General features: G+C 41.6%; 1 protein-coding gene across 1 annotated transcript; it reads right to left on the reverse strand.

Annotated features, from left to right (window-relative positions):
• Positions 1 to 600: 600 nt before the first annotated feature.
• Positions 601 to 19,120, reverse strand: PRSS35 (serine protease 35). The gene is made up of 2 exons (XM_060752976.2): positions 18,826 to 19,120; positions 601 to 4,407 (listed from the first exon to the last, which is right to left on the reverse strand). Exons 1-2 carry the CDS (start codon positions 18,882 to 18,884, stop codon positions 3,147 to 3,149), a joined length of 1,320 nt encoding a protein of 439 aa, XP_060608959.2. The 5' UTR covers positions 18,885 to 19,120; the 3' UTR covers positions 601 to 3,146.
• Between the last annotated feature and the right edge of the window lie 210 nt (positions 19,121 to 19,330).

Raw genomic sequence — 19,330 nt, forward strand, 5'->3', positions numbered from 1 at the left:
AGTCTTCGACAACACAAAGGGTTTATATTTTGTTGTTTGCTTGGGAGTAACTGATGCTCACAGCTAGTATACTAAATAGCTCTTACTCCTCTTTAGGTAATGTCTCTATTATGAATAATATTCCTTCTATCATCTTGAAAATGAATTTTTCAAGATGTTTGGTTGCATGAGGGTCAGATATTGGTGGGTTGTAGCACTTATATCTGAATGGTCTGAATGGTTGTTAGAATAGGATTATGAGAGTTGTAGTCCAAAAACAGCTGAAGGGCCACAGCATCAATCACATTAAAATGGATTTGTGTGTCCCAATATAAATTTTAACACAAAATGGCAGCATCCTAAAACATATAGGTATTAATCACTTAAATCATCATGACTTGCTACCTTAAAATAGCTCATCTGTTTTTAAGAAGGGAAAGGAAGAAATTCACTTCACTGAAAGTGATCAGATTCTTTAAGAACACAGCCTTCAAATGTTGGTAGACTACAACTCCCATCATCGACCGTGCTGAAAAGGTTTGATAGTCATTCTTGTCCATCCCCATTTTAGGCTCTACATGTAAAGGAAGAAAACTTTTAAAATAATAAGCTGAGCAGAAGTTGTTTAAATCTATTTTAATGTAAAGTAGAAGTTTATTAGACATGATAAAATAAATAATTTTGCCACAACTGTTGCTATACTTTTTTAATGCATTTCTTACTAGTGTCCTAGTTTTGAGAACAAGAAGATGCACAATGTTGTGTATTTGGTTTCTTTCACAATTAATTTTTTTTAAAAAAAATGAAAAACAAAAATGTACAATGAAAATGATTCAATATAAGTACTGTGAACTGTTGTTATAGATGTTAGTTTTGTTTGGGATGCTTTTCAAATGCACATATTACAATATAACAGAAATAACATCATTGAAAGTAGTAAATTTGCTACTGATTTACAATCATGATTTACAAAAATATGTTCTTCAGGATACCTCATTCATACATGATAGAGGTACATTTTTTGGAAGTCCAATGAATAGTCCTTATGGTGAAGTGTTCTGAATGTTGGACTCCAAGAGACCACAGTTCAAATCCTTGCTTTAACCATGGAAACAAGTTTAGTGACTCTGAGAAAGTCACACTCTCTCAGCCTCTGAGGAAGGGAATGGCAAACATCCTCTGAATAAATCATGCCAAGACAGCCTATGGTTGGGTTGCCATCACTCAGAATTTAAGGCACATATTTCTCTTGAGCACCAATACAAACGAATGTTAACAATGCAAATCAAAAACTGAATTACAGTAATATTAATAAAAATCAAGCATATATGACCTAGAACATGCATCTTAATGTTACGTATCAAAGAGCATTTTGTTGAGTTTGTCATAGGTCCTTTCCACACAGCTGAAGAAAATCCCAGATTTTCTGTTTTGAACGGGAATATATGGGAGTGTGGACTCAGACAACCCAGTTCAAAGCAAATATTGTGGTATTTTCCACCTTGATATTCTGGGTTATATGGCTGGGGGCCGTTCCATGCTGCCCTATATCCCAGAATATCAAGGCAAAAAATCCCATAATATCTCCTTTGATCTGGGTTATAGGAGTCCACACTCAGATAATTTGGGATTTCTTGCCTTGATTCAGGGATATAGGGCTGTGTGGCAGAGTCCTAGGTGAAAGGGCCCATAGATAGGTGCATCTGAAAGAGAAAGCTGAGCTTATACACTTTTAAAGAAGTGCATGAAATGTGTACTTCAAGCTCACATTAAAAGCATACATACCAAATGTTGAAGTTGAAAAGACTGCAGTGAATCTAAATGTTTTGTTGCTACATATCTCATATATTTACATAAGAGTCAACTTACTTATTCTGTAGAATGTTCTGATAATTTTTGATTAGTTGAAGATTGCAAAGGTGATGATTAGCCCTTCAGCTATCCTTTGACACCCATCAGCTATATCTAGCATAACCAATGGCAAAGAGTCACAGAATGGCCAATTAACAACATCTGGAAAGCCAGACAAGTTGCCCCCTCTCTACTACAAACTCGACTAAAAATATTGTGTTTTTGACTGTTAAATCATAGCACCACAGTCATCTTATCCCAATGATTTGTTATTCTACCTCATTCATTTTGATAGATGGGCCAGTTTTGTTTTCAGCTGAGAGAACGGAGCTCTCCTCTCTGTTAAACTTCCCTCGCCATATTTTTGGAAGCAAAAAGGAGGGCACATTTACCAATTGGCTGCTTCAGACCATTGATCCGACTTCACTCTTGAAGCCAAGATGACTAATTCATTAAAACAGGCCTGTGGATCTTTCAGCTGTTTATCTCTGTATTAGTTTGTAATCATGAATTAGTAGTTATCACTATTGCCTTGCGACAAAAAGGAGCATTATTTTCAAAAAGAAACAATCAGAAAGTGATTCGTGTTTGGTTGAAACAAACAACTTTCCTACTTTCCAGATTTACATAACTTTCAAAACTAGGTTGACAAGCATTACATTTTAATCATGGCTTTCTTTCATGGGTGCTACATTCATTCCCCCCACTTTGCCATTTTAGTACCAAAGGAAATGAAACTCCTGTGTTTGGCTAAATAATCTATGGTACACTATCTTAACGGTATGATCTACATTGTGTAGACTCTGCAGTATGTACTATGGGAAAACGTTCTTCCTTGTCTTATCCCAGTGTTTCATAATTTGGGTAGTCTAGCAGATACTATAAGTAATCTGCATTAATAGAAAAATGCTTATTGGTGCAAAACCCCTGAGACAAGCAAATAAGTTGAAAACAAAATAATCACATACTTTAAGAGTACCAATTGCAAGAGAAGATACTTCTCCTTAAAAAATGCAAGCAAACAAGGAGTCATTATTTTTTGCTGTAGAGTAGGAAAGACTCACATTTACCACAATGTAAAAACAATAAATATAGTAATACAATTTGAGATTTTAAGTGCACCTTGTGTCTATGGTCAATTTAAAAAACTTAGTTGAAAAATCCTGGTAAGTGCTGTACAAATGCTTTCAGTTTCTCAATTTATTACAGGGTATTTGCTGGTTTCAAGTTCAAACAAAATCAGACGCAAGTCAATGTCCAGCAGGCCTTCTCTATATAGCACCATTCCATACTCAGGGAGCATGTGTCGGATGTTGTCACCCCTGGGCACAGTTCTCATTCCCATTTATCCAGAGACATATCTGGGCATATTTAAGGGGAGTAATTCGAACTGCGACATTGTAATCCTGCTGTTCTCCATTGACATCCACCCACTGATGACCCGAATAAATGGCAATAATTTTGCGCTTCCATTTTTTCTCATTGGGTTCCTTAAGGCGCAGGTAGATTCCTGATCCCGTAGAGCCCGACTCAGCATCACAATACTGGTAGAAGAGATCATTGGATTCCTCCGAAACACTACAGAAGCGGTAGACCAGCTGGCCAGAGCGATCAGAATCATATCCAGAAAAGTGGATCATGCTTCCAGGCATCATTTTACTAGCTGGGCTGATGCCCAGATCCATGTATTTCTTTTTATGGGGACGCTTGAGTTCCAAAACAGCATAATCATAATCTACTGCAACATCTCCAGTTACACCTTTCAACCAGCCTTTGGGGATCTGAGTACTCTTAACTCTGGTCCACTGGAAAGAAGGTTTTCGCTCAGATTTCTTCTCATCCAGCCCAGACGTCTTTTGTTTTCTGCCAGCTCGACTGCTGCCAGACCTCCGTCGAAGTCGTTTAGCATCAACGTGGTGAACCTCAACCTCCGATGCCTCCCTCTTGCTCCTCCTGGCAGCACCTCGGCGTCTCTTGCCACTGCCTTTGGATTTCAGCTTCAGCAACCCCACCCTCAGCTTCTTGCTGCCTTTCATATAATCTTTGCCATCGTGCACACAGTGAGCAGCTGTGAGGACATGTTTTGGGGAAATCAGGATGCCACTGCAACCTGTGGAGATCTTAACGGCTGTGTTGAAAGGGTAGTTGGTCAGAAACCGTGTGTCGGAAATGCTGAACCTACTGTCTGTGCCATAGACCTGCCTCTTCCTTCTTGACAGGCCCTTGGCAGTGGCATTTGCCACTGGATCAGGATCCATCCCAAGGACATTAACTTCTGTCAGGGTCCTTGTGCCATTCTCAAAGACGGTCTCGTAGGAGAGCAATTCATTCAGGTCAGCCAAACGCGGGGCTGGGAGTGTCCTTTGGCATTCAATCCCACAGACTCCACTCAGCTCCAACTTGCCCTCTCCTTCAAATTTAGGAGTATCTAGGGAGAAAGTCTTTTCCTTTACAATCTGGGGTAATTTCTTTAACTGCCAACTAAAATCTTCTTCTACATCTATCCCATGAATGAGATGAAAAGAGGGAATGGAAAATAGTAGTAACAGCAGAACACAGCCCATCTTGTCTTTGTTTCTGTTTAAGAAGCACACAGAGAGACAAAAAGAGTGAGTTTAAAATACAGTAAATTCATAGAGGTTTAATATAAATATAACACTATATTTGTCTCATCACACAGGCCATAAAAATAGCCACATTACTCTTAATAAAGGCAATAAACAGAATACGATAGGCCCCTCAGGCAAACAACAGTAACTTTATTTATTTTAGATTTTTGTGATTCTGTTCTCCATTTGATTATATCAAAATTTAAGTACCTATATAAGCCATTTAGCTGGGAAAACCTAGAAGGAATCATAAACTATTTTTGTTTCTATTCACTCTGCTTTTAACCACATGGTGGCCTAAGCTATGGAATTGTGGTAAGCCTAGGATTAGCTGGAATGCATACTGCTTTCCAAATGCATTGATGCCCATGTATGCAAGTGAACTAATGAATTAAAGAAAACTTGCAAAATTCCTAGGGTGTCGGATTGGCAACTGAACTCATTCCTATAAAAGTTAGTTTGAAAAGGGTGAATATGGGTATTTGATTCAGGTCAACCAGTTATAGTTTAACTAGAATACTGAACTAAAGATAAAACTCTGCAAGGTGCCCCAAAATAGCACAGATTTAGGACAGAGCTATAAAGGGCTGATCTTAGCACAGCAGGCTAAACTGCTGTGCTGAAGAAAAATCCTGCTGATCAAAAGGTCAGAAGTTCTATCCCAGGTCGGGGTGAGCACCATTAGCTCCAGCTCACCTGCGCACCTAACAGGCCGAAAGCAGAAATGCAAGTAGATAAATAGGCATCGCTTTTAGCAGGGAGATAATAAAAGCACTCTTAATGGAGGAAAACTCCTCAGCATGGAAGATGGAGTGACAGCATCCCCTGTGGCCGGAGTCAAGAATGACCTCCAAGTTGTCGGAAATAAGATGGGAAAAACTGCTTCTACCTCTGTTTGTGTTGTTTGTTCTTGTTAATAGCATGACTGGCATTGAATGTTTGCTGTATGGGTGTTCTGTAAGCCACTCTCAGAGAAGGGTGGGGTATAAATACTGTCAATAAATAATGAATAAAATAAATAATATACATTGGGTTTGATTCCAATACCACTACCATCAGCATCCAAATAGATATCAAAATCTGCCCCATTAAACACAAATAGTGCCCCTTATATAAAACTGCACAATCAAGGTTTTCTGTTTGGATTTTAAAATATATTTTTCAATCCATGTATGGCTGGGTCTCAGGATGTAGAATCCAAAGATGTGATGGGCCAGCTGTATGCAGCTGCACAAAATACTACACTGCATTTCCACCCTAAGGTATACATGACACCACTTGGAGTTCCATCAGTGAATCCTTTCTAACATTATATTTAATTTTAAAATAGCCATGGAGGAGCTCACATTGTGCCAGGGACACCACACTAGGAAACCTTATATGCATGATGTTGGTAGTGGTGTGGTTGTTTTGCCTTTGTTTCCCAGACAGCTGTGAGAGGACCTTTTCTCTTTCCAATCCTGGCCATCACTCTTCCACCCCAGTTTTCTACCCACAGTATATCTTTAATCAAAACATAGGCATTCTGTTGCGTTCTGTCCCAAATCCACTAAACATGATTGTCCTTCAACAGTACCCTGCAAACATCCTTCCTATAAGTGGATGCCATATAGTTAAAGCTCCAAAACCTTTCCAACGTTTTGTTTCTTTTGGTTTTGTGTGTGAGTGTGAGTGTGTGTGTGTCAGGAGCAGCTTGAGAAACTGCAAGTCGCTTCTGGTGTGAGAGAATTGGCCGTCTGCAAGGACATTGCCCATGGGATGCTCTGATGTTTTTAATGTTTTACCATGCTTGTGGGAGGCTTCTCCCCATGCAAGGGTATGGGGAGCTGGAGCTGACAGAGGGAGCTCATCTGCGCTCTCCACGGATTCGAACCTATGACCCGTCGGTCCTCAGTTCTACCACCACAAGGGTTTAACCCATTGTGCCATCAGGGGTCCTCTTTCCAACTGTGATGAAAGGTTAATAGGTTCATACATCTTTCCCCTTATGAGGAAAAAGCACCAAGTGATAATTTGCAAACTGGGATTCGACTTCGAAAAAGAAAAAGGTGAAACAACACATTTGCATGTAAGATGTGAAGCAACTTTCTCTCTAGCCTATGCCAAACCTACACATAGATCCAAGATTCCTGCATACTGGTAAACTGCGTAAACAATAAAGCATTGCTTCTCCAAAGTGAAGTGTAATGTTTCAAAATATTTACAAAAGCATTGGCTGTTGCCATTTGGAGAACAGAGTTTGGCCTCCTTTTCTCATTTCATAATTTCAGATCTATGGAGACCTCAACAGCATTTTTCCTTCTAATTATCTTTTGAAAGCTAGAAATTTAAGGATCGTCTGGTTAGATTCTGTGGGTTAGATATTGTAATTAAAGTGCAAATCAGAATATATATATATATATATATATATATATATATATATATATATATAATATGTCCTAGATATTTTAAACAAGGCAGAGGTTCACATAATAGCAAAAGAAATCATTCTCAAGTCAGAATTAAAGGCTAAAGAAAAGGTACAGAAGAGCCCCTGGCTCAAATATTCTAAGCTGGAGGAATAAAAACAATGATCAGGATCCAATAAGGCTGGAGTGTGTAACCTGATTAAAACATAAATGTATGGCTTTTAAACTATCTAGAACAGAGGTTCTCAAACTGTGCTCCGTGGAGCCCTTGAGAAATACAGGAAAGTTTTGAGCTGCCAGAAACAGCAGCAGTAGTAGCAGCATCCTCCCAGGGCACAAACCTGTTCTCCCTCGACCCCCCTCACTACCCAGACTGTTTCCCTCACTGCCCAGACCCCACCACACGTTTTCTTTTTTCCCAAAACCGTATTTCTCCTCCACTGCTCAGGGAGTGCTTTGATTTTTTTTTTTGATGCATGGCAGAAATGGGTTGAACAGGATGACCCCTGGACTTCCTGTTATTGTTGTTGTTGTTGTTGTTGTTGTTATTCATTTTAATTACAAAGGCTGGGTGTCCATCGGTTGGGGGTGCTTTTGATTGTATTTTTCCTGCATGGTAGAAGCGAGTTGGAATGGATGGTCCCTGGAGTTTCTACTACTATTGTTGTTATTGTCGTTGTTCATTATTATTACAAAGCCTGGATAGCTATCTGTTGGGAGTGCTTTGACTATGTTTTTCCTGCATGACAGAAGCGCGTTAGACTGGATGGCCTCTGGGGTTTCTGCTATTATTATTAATATTATTATTATTACAAAGACTGGATGGCCTTCTGTTGGGGGTGCTCTGATTGTGTTCTTCATGCAAGGCAGAGAGGGGTTGAACTGGATGGCCCCTGGGGTCTTCCACTGAAATACAGTTAAGTTTATGTTGGTTAAAATTGTTTTTGGATTGTTGTGAGTTTTCCAGGCTGTATGGCCATGATCCCGAAGCATTCTCTCCTAACGTTTCATCTGCATCTATGGCAGGCATTCTCAGAGATTGTGGGGTCTGTTTTTCATTTTAAATATTGTATTGTTCTTTCTTTTCTTTTCTTTGCACTGTGTATATTAGTTCATACAAACACTTTCCGTCCATCTGCCACCAGCCCAGCCCATGCCATATATATAAAGGTAAAGGTTTTCCCTGACATTAAGTCTAGTCATAGCTGACTCTGGAGGGTGGAGCTCATCTCCATTTCTAAGCCGAAGAGCCAGCATTGTCCATAGACACCTCCAAAGTCATGTGGCTGGCATGACTGCAAGGAGCGCCGTTACCTTCCCACAGAAAAGGTACCTATTGATCTACTCACATTTGCATGTTTTCAAACTGCTAGAGTTCACCCTGCTCCCCAAATTCGAACCACCAACCTTTTGATCAGCAAGTTCAGCAGCTCAGTAATCTAACCTGCTGCGCCACCAGAGGGCCTTTTTGCCACACACACACACTTATACATATACGTTCCACAAGAAACGTTTGCTTCAAAAAGGGCTCTGCGGTTGAGAAAGTTTGACAACCCCTGGTTTAGATTATCTGCCCAAAGGACTAGTCCAACCCTAGCATAGTCTTTGAAGTAATAGTAGAACAACTGTTTATAAACAATATTCTTGTTGGGACAGGAAACCTAGGGCTACTGTTTTCATGAACTAGGAGCCTCATCCTTTTCAATGCAGGATTATGGCCGGATGTTCCTTATCTGCCCCTCAACATCTCCTCATTCTGCCATGGCCACTGGATGGCTGTGAAGGTTGAATGGCTGCTGTGACAGGAGCAGTGTCAGAACCTGGAGATTGGTGTTTAGTGAAGTATACACTGCCTTATCATCTGTGTATACACTGCCTTATCGTCCATTCAGCTAGAAGAAAATTTAGGCTTGTGTTACACAAAGCATTTTTCAATCTTCTGCCCTGGTTCTCCCTCTTTCCAAAAGGAGAGATTCTTTCCAATTGGATTTACTTCTAGCTTGCCTTCCTCGCAAGAGTTAATACAGAGAAATAGGCAGAGCAGTGATGCATCCCTTTGAAAGCAGCCCCAACACTGCCACAAAGACCACATCAGCTACTGGGATTATTTTTTGGTCTGCTAAACACATGTTCCCCAGCCAAGCAAACTCAGAAAGGTAGCTTGTAATTAACCTCTGACTATTTGGCACTTGTGATGTAATGGAGACCGTAGCACTGCGGGGCTGCTCCAGCTGTAGCAGGAAAGCTTCAAAACTTTCCCTGCCCTAGTTTCTCCTTGATCTTCCTAGATTCAGCTCCCCCTCATTTCAAAAATGTCGAGGAAAGAGTCAAGACACACCACCTTCCTTCACTCGCTCGCTCGTTTGTGTCTCCCAGAAGTGGAGTAAAGGCCTGTGCAGAGATGAGGGAAGTGTGATATTGGAGAAAACAGCAAAGGAAAAAGAAGCTTTATTATAGCAACTCCATCTAGATACAAGGAGATTATGTTACCTGCTGCTACATGATGGGGAGAGAAAAAAAGAGGTGAATGAAGACATTATTCCAGAGATAATCTGTCAAGCTACATTACGAGGACACAAATCAGACCAGCAGGAAACATTCAGGTGGTTCTAAATGCCCTCAAGGTGCCAAATCCAGTCTGATCTTGGTAGGTTAATACTTGGATAGGGAACCATGAATGAATATTAGGTGTGGCACCGCCATTCAGAGGATGGGAATAGCAAGCCATCTCTTGAGTATCCTTTCCCTAAGAAAACCCAACGAAATTCATAAATCGATAGACATCTTGAAGGCCTACACACATACATATCTACCACTGGTGCCTCCTGTAGGCATGCAGACCTTAGTGCAAATCTTCTCCCACTTTCCCCCTGTCAGCTTCTGCCCCTCTGTCTGCTCCATATGTAGTACAAGAGTTGCCTAGCTTCTTGCAAAATGTCACATAGAAAGAGCTGTTTTCGTAGCCCCTGTGATGACAGGGTGGGAGCTCACTCTGTGACTCACTTGCAGTTGTAGGATAGCTTTCCTAAGTAGGCTATATGGACATCATGACCATTAAATAGTTGTGCTGTTTAGGTCTATAGAAGTTATAGTCCCAGATATCTGGAGGATGCCACATTGAGAAGCCTGCTGCACAACAAGGAGTGGGATTCATGCTATTCTTTAGATGTGGGACCATAGTATTCCTCAACATTGGCAATGCTGGTAAAGGTCACTTGATTTCTTACATCTGCTCTAGAAAAAGTGCTCAGCTCCTCAAAGGAGCATTCCTAACTTACCTCTGACCATTTATAATAAATGATGACAAAGGAAAGAAGAATCTGTGGCCTCTTCTGTCATATAATCCAGATTATATGGGTTATCCGATAGTCCACATGATCTGCTTTGAAGTGGGGATTATATGAGGCCCCTTCTACACTGCCATATAATTATCAAAGCAGATAACCCACATAATAGGACAATGTTTTTATTAGGAGACACAAATGATGTATGCTTTTAGTATTCTTGTTATGGTTTTATATTATGTGTTAGTTTTTAAATGTTTTATGGTGTTTTTGAGCATCAAATCGTTGCCACTGTAAACCGCCCCAAGTCGCCTAGTAAATAAATAAATAAATAAATGATCTTCTTTGAATTGGATTATATGAGTCTACATGACCAAATACTCCAGTTCAAAACAGATAATCTGGATTATATGCAGATATAAAAGTGTAGATGGGGCCTCATATAATCCAGGTCAAAGCAGACAATGTGGACTCTCAAATTTAATAATCTGGATTATATGACAGTGCAGAAGGGGCCTGAGGCACCTTCTAAACTGCCATATATATTCCAGATTATCTGCTTTGAACTGGATTATATGGCAAGATAGACTCACATAATCCAGTTCATTATATCAGTTTATGGCTCATATAACCCAGTTCAAAGCAGATCATGTGGGTTATCTGCTTTGATGGTAGTGAAGAAGGGGTCTGAGTTAAACCTACGAGGGATTCAGTTCTGAATAGAAACTAGAAGGTCCCCCATCAAAAAGCAACTCAGACCCATTCTGCACTGATGTATAAAATCCAGATTATCTCCTTTGAACTGGGTTATATGGCAGTATAAAATCAGGTTGCTTCTACACTGCCATTTAATCCAAATTATCAAAAGAGATGATCCACATTATCTGCTTTGAACTAGATTATGTGAGTATGCACTGCCATATAACCTAGTTCAAAAATGATAATCTAGGGGCCCTTCCCCAAAGCCCTATATCCTAGAATATCAAGGCAGAAAATCTCACAGTATCTCAATATGGACTCAGATAACCCAGTTCAAAGCAGATAATATAGGATTTTCTGCCTTGATATTCTGGGATATAGGGCTGTGTGGAAGGCCCTGGGTTTTATATGGCCTCATACAATCCAGTTCAAAGCAGATAGTGTGGATTATCTGCTTTGATAATCTGGATTATATGGCAGTGTAGAAGGGGTCTCGGGGGCTAATAGATTACTGGTGCTAATTAACATTGTTCCCCTCCATGAGCCAATTCGGCACATCATTTGGAAAAGCTAATCTTCTGATTTGGCAAATTGAATAGCAGGTTGCTAGCATTTAACATAATCTATTCAATTCTCTTGTCAATGTAATGATATCTTTTAAATATTTTTATTTTTCCCCTTTTTACATTTTCAATCTATTCTGAAAGCACTGACTCAACAATTTAAATAATCAGCATCTGCTCATTTTAATCTCACTTTCATCTTCAGCACTTGGGAAATATGTTTTCATTGCAGCCACTAGAGGGCAGGAAAATACAGATGTATCCAATGAGATGCTTTCTGCAATCTCTTATGGCTGCATCTGTATGTTTTTGCAATTGCTCTTAGAATGAATATACTGTCATTGATATCTGGTGTCCAGCAATAGTCAAGTCCAAAATTTGTGGACTGCAAATACTATAAATCCCAGACTGTATAGTGAATGGCGGGGAATGCTGGGAATTCTACTTCAAAGGTATTAGAAGGGCAACATGATTTCCCACCCCTGGTATAGTGGCACAGCATGTATTTTGTATGCCCAGAACTCCAACTGATGACATTAATATTGCTATTGTTTCTGTTTTGTGCCTTCAAGTTATTTCTGAATTGTGGTAACAGCAGAGGTCTGACTATATATAAGGCAACTCCATGTACCTTATATATCTACCTTGCTATTCTCCTTTTGTCCTTTGTTATTGTTTTGGGGGGTGGGTTATCACATTGTCTAGAATCCCATTTTATCTTATTCACAAATAAATTGCAATACTGTTATAGGATGAAATCGTTCTAATACTATTTTTATTTCCTACAATCTAGCATGGGAACGTAGGTCTAGACCAGTGGTTCTCAACCTGTGGGTCCCCAGGTGTTTTGGCCTACAACTCCCAGAAATCCCAGCAAGTTTGCCAGCTGTTAGGATTTCTGGGAGTTGAAGGCCAAAACATCTGGGGACCCACAGGTTGAAAACCACTGGTCTAGACCCTATTTTTAGTCCTCACTAGAGCAAAGAGTTTAAATCAATTGGAATTAGCTAACTATTGACTCACCATTCAAAAAAGATTAAGTGTATCTAGTCTAGTTGAGACTAATCAACATGGTTCCCCCTTGACATTAACTCTAATCGTGTCGGACTCTTGGGAGTGGTGCTCATCTCCATTTCTAAGCTGAAGAGCCGGTGTTGTCCATAGACACCTGCAAGGTTATGTGGTCAGCATGACTGCAGGAGCCCCTCTACCAGCAGGACTGAAGACCAACAGGTCGCAGGTTCGAATCCGAGGAGAGGCGGACGAGCTCCCTCTATCAACTCCAGCTCCTCATGCGGGGACATGAGAGAAGCCTCCCACAAGGACGATAAAAACATCAAATCATCCGGGTGTCCCCTGGGTAACGTCCTTGCAGACGGCCAATTCTCTCACACCAGAAGTGACTTGCAGTTTCTCAAGTTGCTCCTGACATGACAAAAAGAAAGCATGACTGCATGGAGCACTGTTACCTTCCCACTGGAGCAGTACCTATTGATCTACTCACATTTGCATGTTTTTGAACTGCTAGGTTGGCAGAAGCCGGGCCTAGCAGAAGAAGCCAGATTTGAACCACCAACCTTTCAGTCAGCAAGTTCAGCAGCTCAGTGGTTTAACCCACTGCACCACTGAAGGCTCCAGCCGTAGAGGCAAGTTTTTTCTGGGCAGATCTCCCCATATACAGTGGGACGTAAGGAAATTCCTGCATTCCAAGACCTTGAATTGTATGCATGATGCTTAGTTAGTCCAAAGACCCACGTGGAGGTCAAAGTTGTCAAGTTATGCTTTTATCCAATACTTCATCTCTTCTATCTGTCTAACTGATTTTTAATGTTGCTAAAGCTAAAATCCTATGTAGATTTTATATGTATAGCTGATTTTAAAAGGAATTTGATCTGGACCCATTACTATCAACACTACCACCACCAAGTTACCAATAGTGAGTGACTTAAGGTATTCCATACAGAGTGAAGGAAGGAGATTTAGATTGATCTACTGCTATATCTGCAAATGGGTGTAGTGGCGTGGATGTTGGACTAGGACTCTGGAAACTAGCGTTCAAATCCCTGCTTGGCCACTGGGTGAGCTTGTGCATATCATCTTGGCAAGAAAACTCCATGATAGATTTCCTATAAAGTTACCATACATTGGAAATGAGTTGCTGTGAGTTTTCCAGGCTGTATGGCCATGTTCCAGAAGCATTCTCTCCTGACGTTTCACCTGCATCTATGGCAGGCATCCTCAGACGTTGTGAAGTCTGTTGGAAACTAGGCAAGTGAGGTTTATATATCTTTGGAATGTCCAGAGTGGGAGAAAGAACTCTCGTCTGTTGGAGGCAAGTGTGAATGTTGCAATTGGCCACCTTAATTACCATTGAATGGCCTTGCAGCTTCCAAGCCAGACTGGTTGTTGCCTGGGGGATCCTTTGTTAGGAGGTGTTAGCTGTTCCTGATTGATTCTTGCCTGGACATTCCACAGATATATAAACCTGACTTGCCTAGTCTCCAACAGACCTCACGGCCTCTGAGAATGCTTGCCATAGAGGTGGGAGAAACATCAGGAGAGAATGCTTCTGGAACATGACCTGAAAAACTCATAGCAACCCAGTGATTCTGGCCATGAAACACATTGGAAATGACTCAACAAACCCAGTCCATCTTTGGATCTGAAAACTTTGCTTTCCTTAGTGTTAGTCCAGTAGCCTAAATATGTTCAGCTCTTACTGCAAAAGTGTAACTCCAGAGTTTTCAGACTTCTGCAGTACCATTAAATACCAGTTCCCCCAATTACTCCATGAGGGACAATCCCTTCCATCATTCCAAGCACAATTTGGCCAAATCCTATTGTTACTCCCAAATAGAGTAAACCCACTGAATGAGTTGAATTTATCTAGCTGTTGACTCAACATGGATTAATTCATTCAATGGCTCTGTTCTGGATCTAACCATAGTTATTTAGAAGAAACAGTATTATCTGATACTTACACTTTTGTCAAATTTGCTAAATTTAGTTTCAGTGATGAAAGTGGTAAGGAAAGCATTAAATGTTGCAGTTTCAAGGTGTGTGCTTGTTAAGAGTTTCCAGGATATTTTGGAGAGAAAAGAAATCAGGATTTTATAAGCCAATTCAATTTTTCCCTCCTCCTACACTTATATTCTCTGTACAATAGAGTGGTGTGTTTTCAAAATAGCAGCTCACAAGCTGCCCATGAGTCCTGGGAGCTTTGTGCATGAGTCATCCATGTCCCCATTACAAGTGTGGGAGAATGCAACCCAAAGGTTAAAGGGGAGTTAATGGTGACTACACTCTCACTCTATGATTGATTGGTGGCTCACAAAGGAAGACAAATTTCCACTTTTCCTCCCCAGCCCTCCAAAACAAAGTTTGAAAGGGCTGCAAGAAGAGACAGATTTATGCTTAGTAAAATAAATAAATAAACCTAGCTGGGGTTTTTTTTCTCTGTGACTGATGATGACTTGACTGAGTCCTTAAGGTTAGGGCTGTCAGCACTCATCCTCTTACACTTTGCAATGCAAGAAAGACCTGTGAAGTCTCCAAAGCACACCTTTGACAAGTTACTAAATCACGTTCCCTTCTAAGCCTTTCCACCAAGGTCTGCTATAGTCCCCATTTAAAAAGCAAAATAATAATTCATAGCTGCTGATTTATTTATTTATTTGAGCAAATGTGGTATACTAGCTTAAGTGTGGGACTCTGGAGCCCAGGTCAGCCATGGAAACCCTCTGGGTGGCCTTAGGCAAGTCACAGCCTCAGAGGAAGACAAATTGTCTCTGAGCAAATCTTGCCAGGAAAACCCTAAGACTTATGGCCATCCTGTCTTAGGATCAGCATAAGTCCTGAGAAAAATGTATAATATCACTAAGGATTGGGTTGTTATAGGTTTTTCGGGCTATAGGGCCATGGTCTAGAAGCATTCTCTCCTGACGTTTCACCTGCATCTATGGCAGGCATCCTCAGACGGTGTGAGGCTTCACAACCTCTGAGGATGCCTGCCACAGATGTAAGCAAAACTTCAGGAGATAATGTTTCTAGAACATGGCCCTATAGCCCAAAAAACCTACAACAACCCAATGAATATGGCCATGAAAGCCTTCTGCATCATAAAGGATTATCACCTCACCAGCTTCATAGGGAATCTGCTACAAAACAGGAGCTTTTTTGCCGAGTTCCAGTGTCAGAGAAGCAATGGTGAGAACAGAAGAACAGTCTGCCTCAGGAAAGCATGCTTGCTTCATCAACGTTTAACATTTACACAAATGATCAGCCACTGTCAGAAGGGACAGAGTTTCATCTATGCTGACAATCATGCCATCACTGCCCAAGCAGGGAGCTTTGAAATAGTGGAACAGAAGCTCTCCAAAGCTTTAGATGCCTACTACAGGAAAAACCAGCTGATACCTAATCCATCTAAAATGCAGACATGTGCTTTTAACCTTAAGAAGATACAAGCATCTCAAGCTCTGAGAATTACCTGGGAAATAATCCCATTGGAGCATTGCAGCACACCCAAATACCTGGGAGTCACTCTGGACCATGCTCTGACCTATAAAAAGCACTGTTTGAATATCAAGCAAAGAGTGGGTGCTAAAAACAATATCATACAAAAGCTGACTGGCACAACCTGGGGATCACAACCAGACACAGTGGAGACATCAGCCCTTGCGCTTTGCTATTCAGCTGCTGAGTACGCCTGCCAAGTATGGAATACATCTCACCATGTTAAAACATGAGACATGCTGCATTATCACAGGATGTCTATGCCCTACACCACTGGAGAAATTATACTGTTTAGCCGGTATTGCACCACCTGACATCTGTCAGGAAGTAGCAGCCAATAATGAATGGACTAAGGCATTGACATCTCCAGCCCATCGTCTGTTTGGATATCATCCAGCATGCCAGCAACTTACAGAAACAGCCTCTTAAGATCTACAGAAATACTTACAGGAACACCTCAGCAAGCAAGAGTCCAAAAGTGGCAGGCTAAAGCCCGGAACCTCAATCAGTGGCTGAGACCGGATGAGAAACTCCCTCCTGGGCATACAGAAGGCTGGGCGACTTGGAAAGCACTGAACAGACTGCGCTCTGGCACCATGAGATGCAGAGCTAACTTTAAAAAATGGGCTTCAAAGTGGAGTCCACAACATGCAAATGTGGAAAGGGGCAACCTACAGACAAACTATTACAATGCAACCTGAGCCCTGCCACATGCATAATGGAGGACCTTCTTACAGCGACACGAGAAGCACTCCAAGTGGCCAGCTTCTTGTCAAAGGAAATTTAGCATAATGCGAAGTTTTTAACTTCATTTGTGGGGATTTTTATACATTATAACTGTATTCTCATTTTGCTTCTGACATGATAAAAAAGCATAAGTCAAAAGTGTCTTAAAATATAATGGTGGTCAGCACTGATTATTACAAAAAAAACAACAATAAAATCAAGGAAGCAGAGAATAGTGTAGAGTATGACTTACTCTACACTGCCATATAATCCATGTATGTGCTTTAAACTTGCCATATAATCCAGTTCAAAGCAGATAATCTGGATTTTATATTACAGTGTAAAAGGGGCCTATGACTTAAAGAACTGCATAATCCCTCCCCAAGTATCAACACCTTAGCTCCAAGAATACAGAAGTTCCCTAGCCAGATAGGTGCGAAGAAGTTGGAAATTGGCTTTGACATTTCATCTATTTGTTCTGCTTCTCATTCTTTGAACTAAGCAAATGATACATAAACCAAAGCCTAAAGTCCTGGAGAAGAGCCGTAGCCACAAACTCACTCTCTATTAGAGACTAATCAAAATCCCTTTGTCTTTTTCTTTCAAATTTTCAGTTTCCCCACACTTTGGGGTTCAAGGTCCCTCCCACCCCTTTCAACTTTCTTCCCTCTTTCTTTTGAGCACGTTTCATTTATTTAGACAAGGCTTCTGAGAGCTGAAAACTAAATAAGTAACCCAAGTCAAGGGACTTTTGTGATTCCAACACACAGCCCCGTCAGTGCTGGAAGAGGCAATCTGGATAAAATTAGTGTCAGTTTTCCAAAAAGGAAAGGCATGGCTGGTTCTGAATGTAAAAGTTGGCTGTCGTGCAGAGCAGCGAAATCTCTCACACTCACAGATCTGTACAGGAGCTCAGCAGGCTCTCCGTTCAAGGCTGACTCTGTGTGCCAGTTGGGCAAAACCAAAGGTTTTTTTAACTTTATCCTCCCCATGCATATAGTAGTAGGCACATCTGAGAGAATATTCACACTATTGCTTTCCCAAATTTATGCAGTCTATTATTCCAGGTGACCCCCAAACATCTTCCCATTCAGCTCATTCTTTGGAGACTTTTAAACAGAGGTTGGATGACCATCTATCAGGGATGCTTTGATTGTGCATTTCCTGCATAACAGGGGATTGGACTGGATGGCCCATGTGGTCTCTTCCAACTCTAGGATTCTATGATTAACATCAAATTTAGGGTGCACTTGTGCTGTCAGATGAATGCAGTTTAGCACCACTATAACTGCCAGGGCTCATGCAATGGAATCATGGGAGTTGTAGTTTGGTGAGGCACCAGGATCCTTTGGCAAAGAAGGTTAAAGATCCTGTAAAACTCCAACTCCTAGGAGTCCAGTGGTAGTTAAAGTGATGTCAAACTGCATTTATTCCACGGTGTAGATACCCTGCTGTGATGCAACTGCATGCCATTAAATATAAAGTGAAAGGTGCATCCAATTGCCCCCTAATTTCTTTTCCACTTTGCAGCATCAAAGAAATGTTGGATATTCTCCATTCTCCCCAATGCATCTTGCTATTTCAGCTCTCCTGTCTGTGTATGGCAGTTTCTCAAACCCATGCAGATGTGAAAAGCCTCACTGGAGGCAATATACCCCCCAATGAGTTTTCATAAAGGCGCAATTCTAAAGGAACTTTGAAACAATCAGGGGCAGCTAATCACCCCCAATTTAGGATTCCCCCAGGCAGGAAGCATCCAGGCTTTGAAGCTGCAAGGCTATTTAATGCCAATCAGTTACAACATTCACACTTGGCTCAAGCAGAGAAGAGTTCTTTCTCCTACCCTGGACATCACACAGATATATAAACCTCGTTTTCCTAGTTTCTAACAGACCTCACAATCACTGAGGATGCTTGCCATAGATGTGGGCGAAACATCAGGAGAGAATGCTTCTGGAACATGGCCATAAAGTTCAGAAAACTCACAGCAACCTAGTGATTCCGGCATGAAAATCTTGGACAACACAACTTTGAAAATCCCATTCCTCCAAGGGTAGCTGGGTTGGAGGAATAATAATAACACATCATCATCATCCACAACAACAACAACATCAACAGCCTCCTTTCCACATCCTCCACCCCTTTCTCTGGGTTCTGGGGTGCTGAAGAAAGCTCACCAGCTCAGCCTTACCTCCGATGGCAACTGGATGCTCCCTGGCACGCCTGGGCTTCAAGCAAGAGGTCCAGCATGAACTCTCTCTGTCTTTGGAGTCACTCTCTCCTCTGCCTCTTCCTTAAGGTTTGGGGCAGAAGTGCCAAGGGAGCCTGCAGCCACGCCGAGATTCCCATTCAGGCAAAGCCTTGAATGGAGGGAGGGCTTCTGGAGACGAGGCGAGGCAAGGCAAGGCAGCAGCAGCAGCTCTGGCAGAGGCGAATGCGGCCCCGGCTTCGGAGCTGTTTGGGGTCTTTCCCAGTCGGTGGGCGGAGAAGGGATGCGCCAAAGGAGGGGGAAGGAGGGAAGGAAGGAGGGAGGGAGGGAGGAGCCGCCTGGCATCCCTCCCGAAGGGCGACTGGAGAGGGCACCGCCTGGCCAAAGCCCTGGGCAAGGGACAGCCCATTCAAGGGCCGCATCTTCCGAAAAGGAGGCTCTTCTCTGTCTTAAGGCATTATTTCTCATCCTTCCTAATGCTTCGACC

Source organism: Anolis sagrei, chromosome 1 (genome assembly GCF_037176765.1).
Source record: "Anolis sagrei isolate rAnoSag1 chromosome 1, rAnoSag1.mat, whole genome shotgun sequence".
NCBI lineage: Eukaryota > Metazoa > Chordata > Lepidosauria > Squamata > Dactyloidae > Anolis > Anolis sagrei.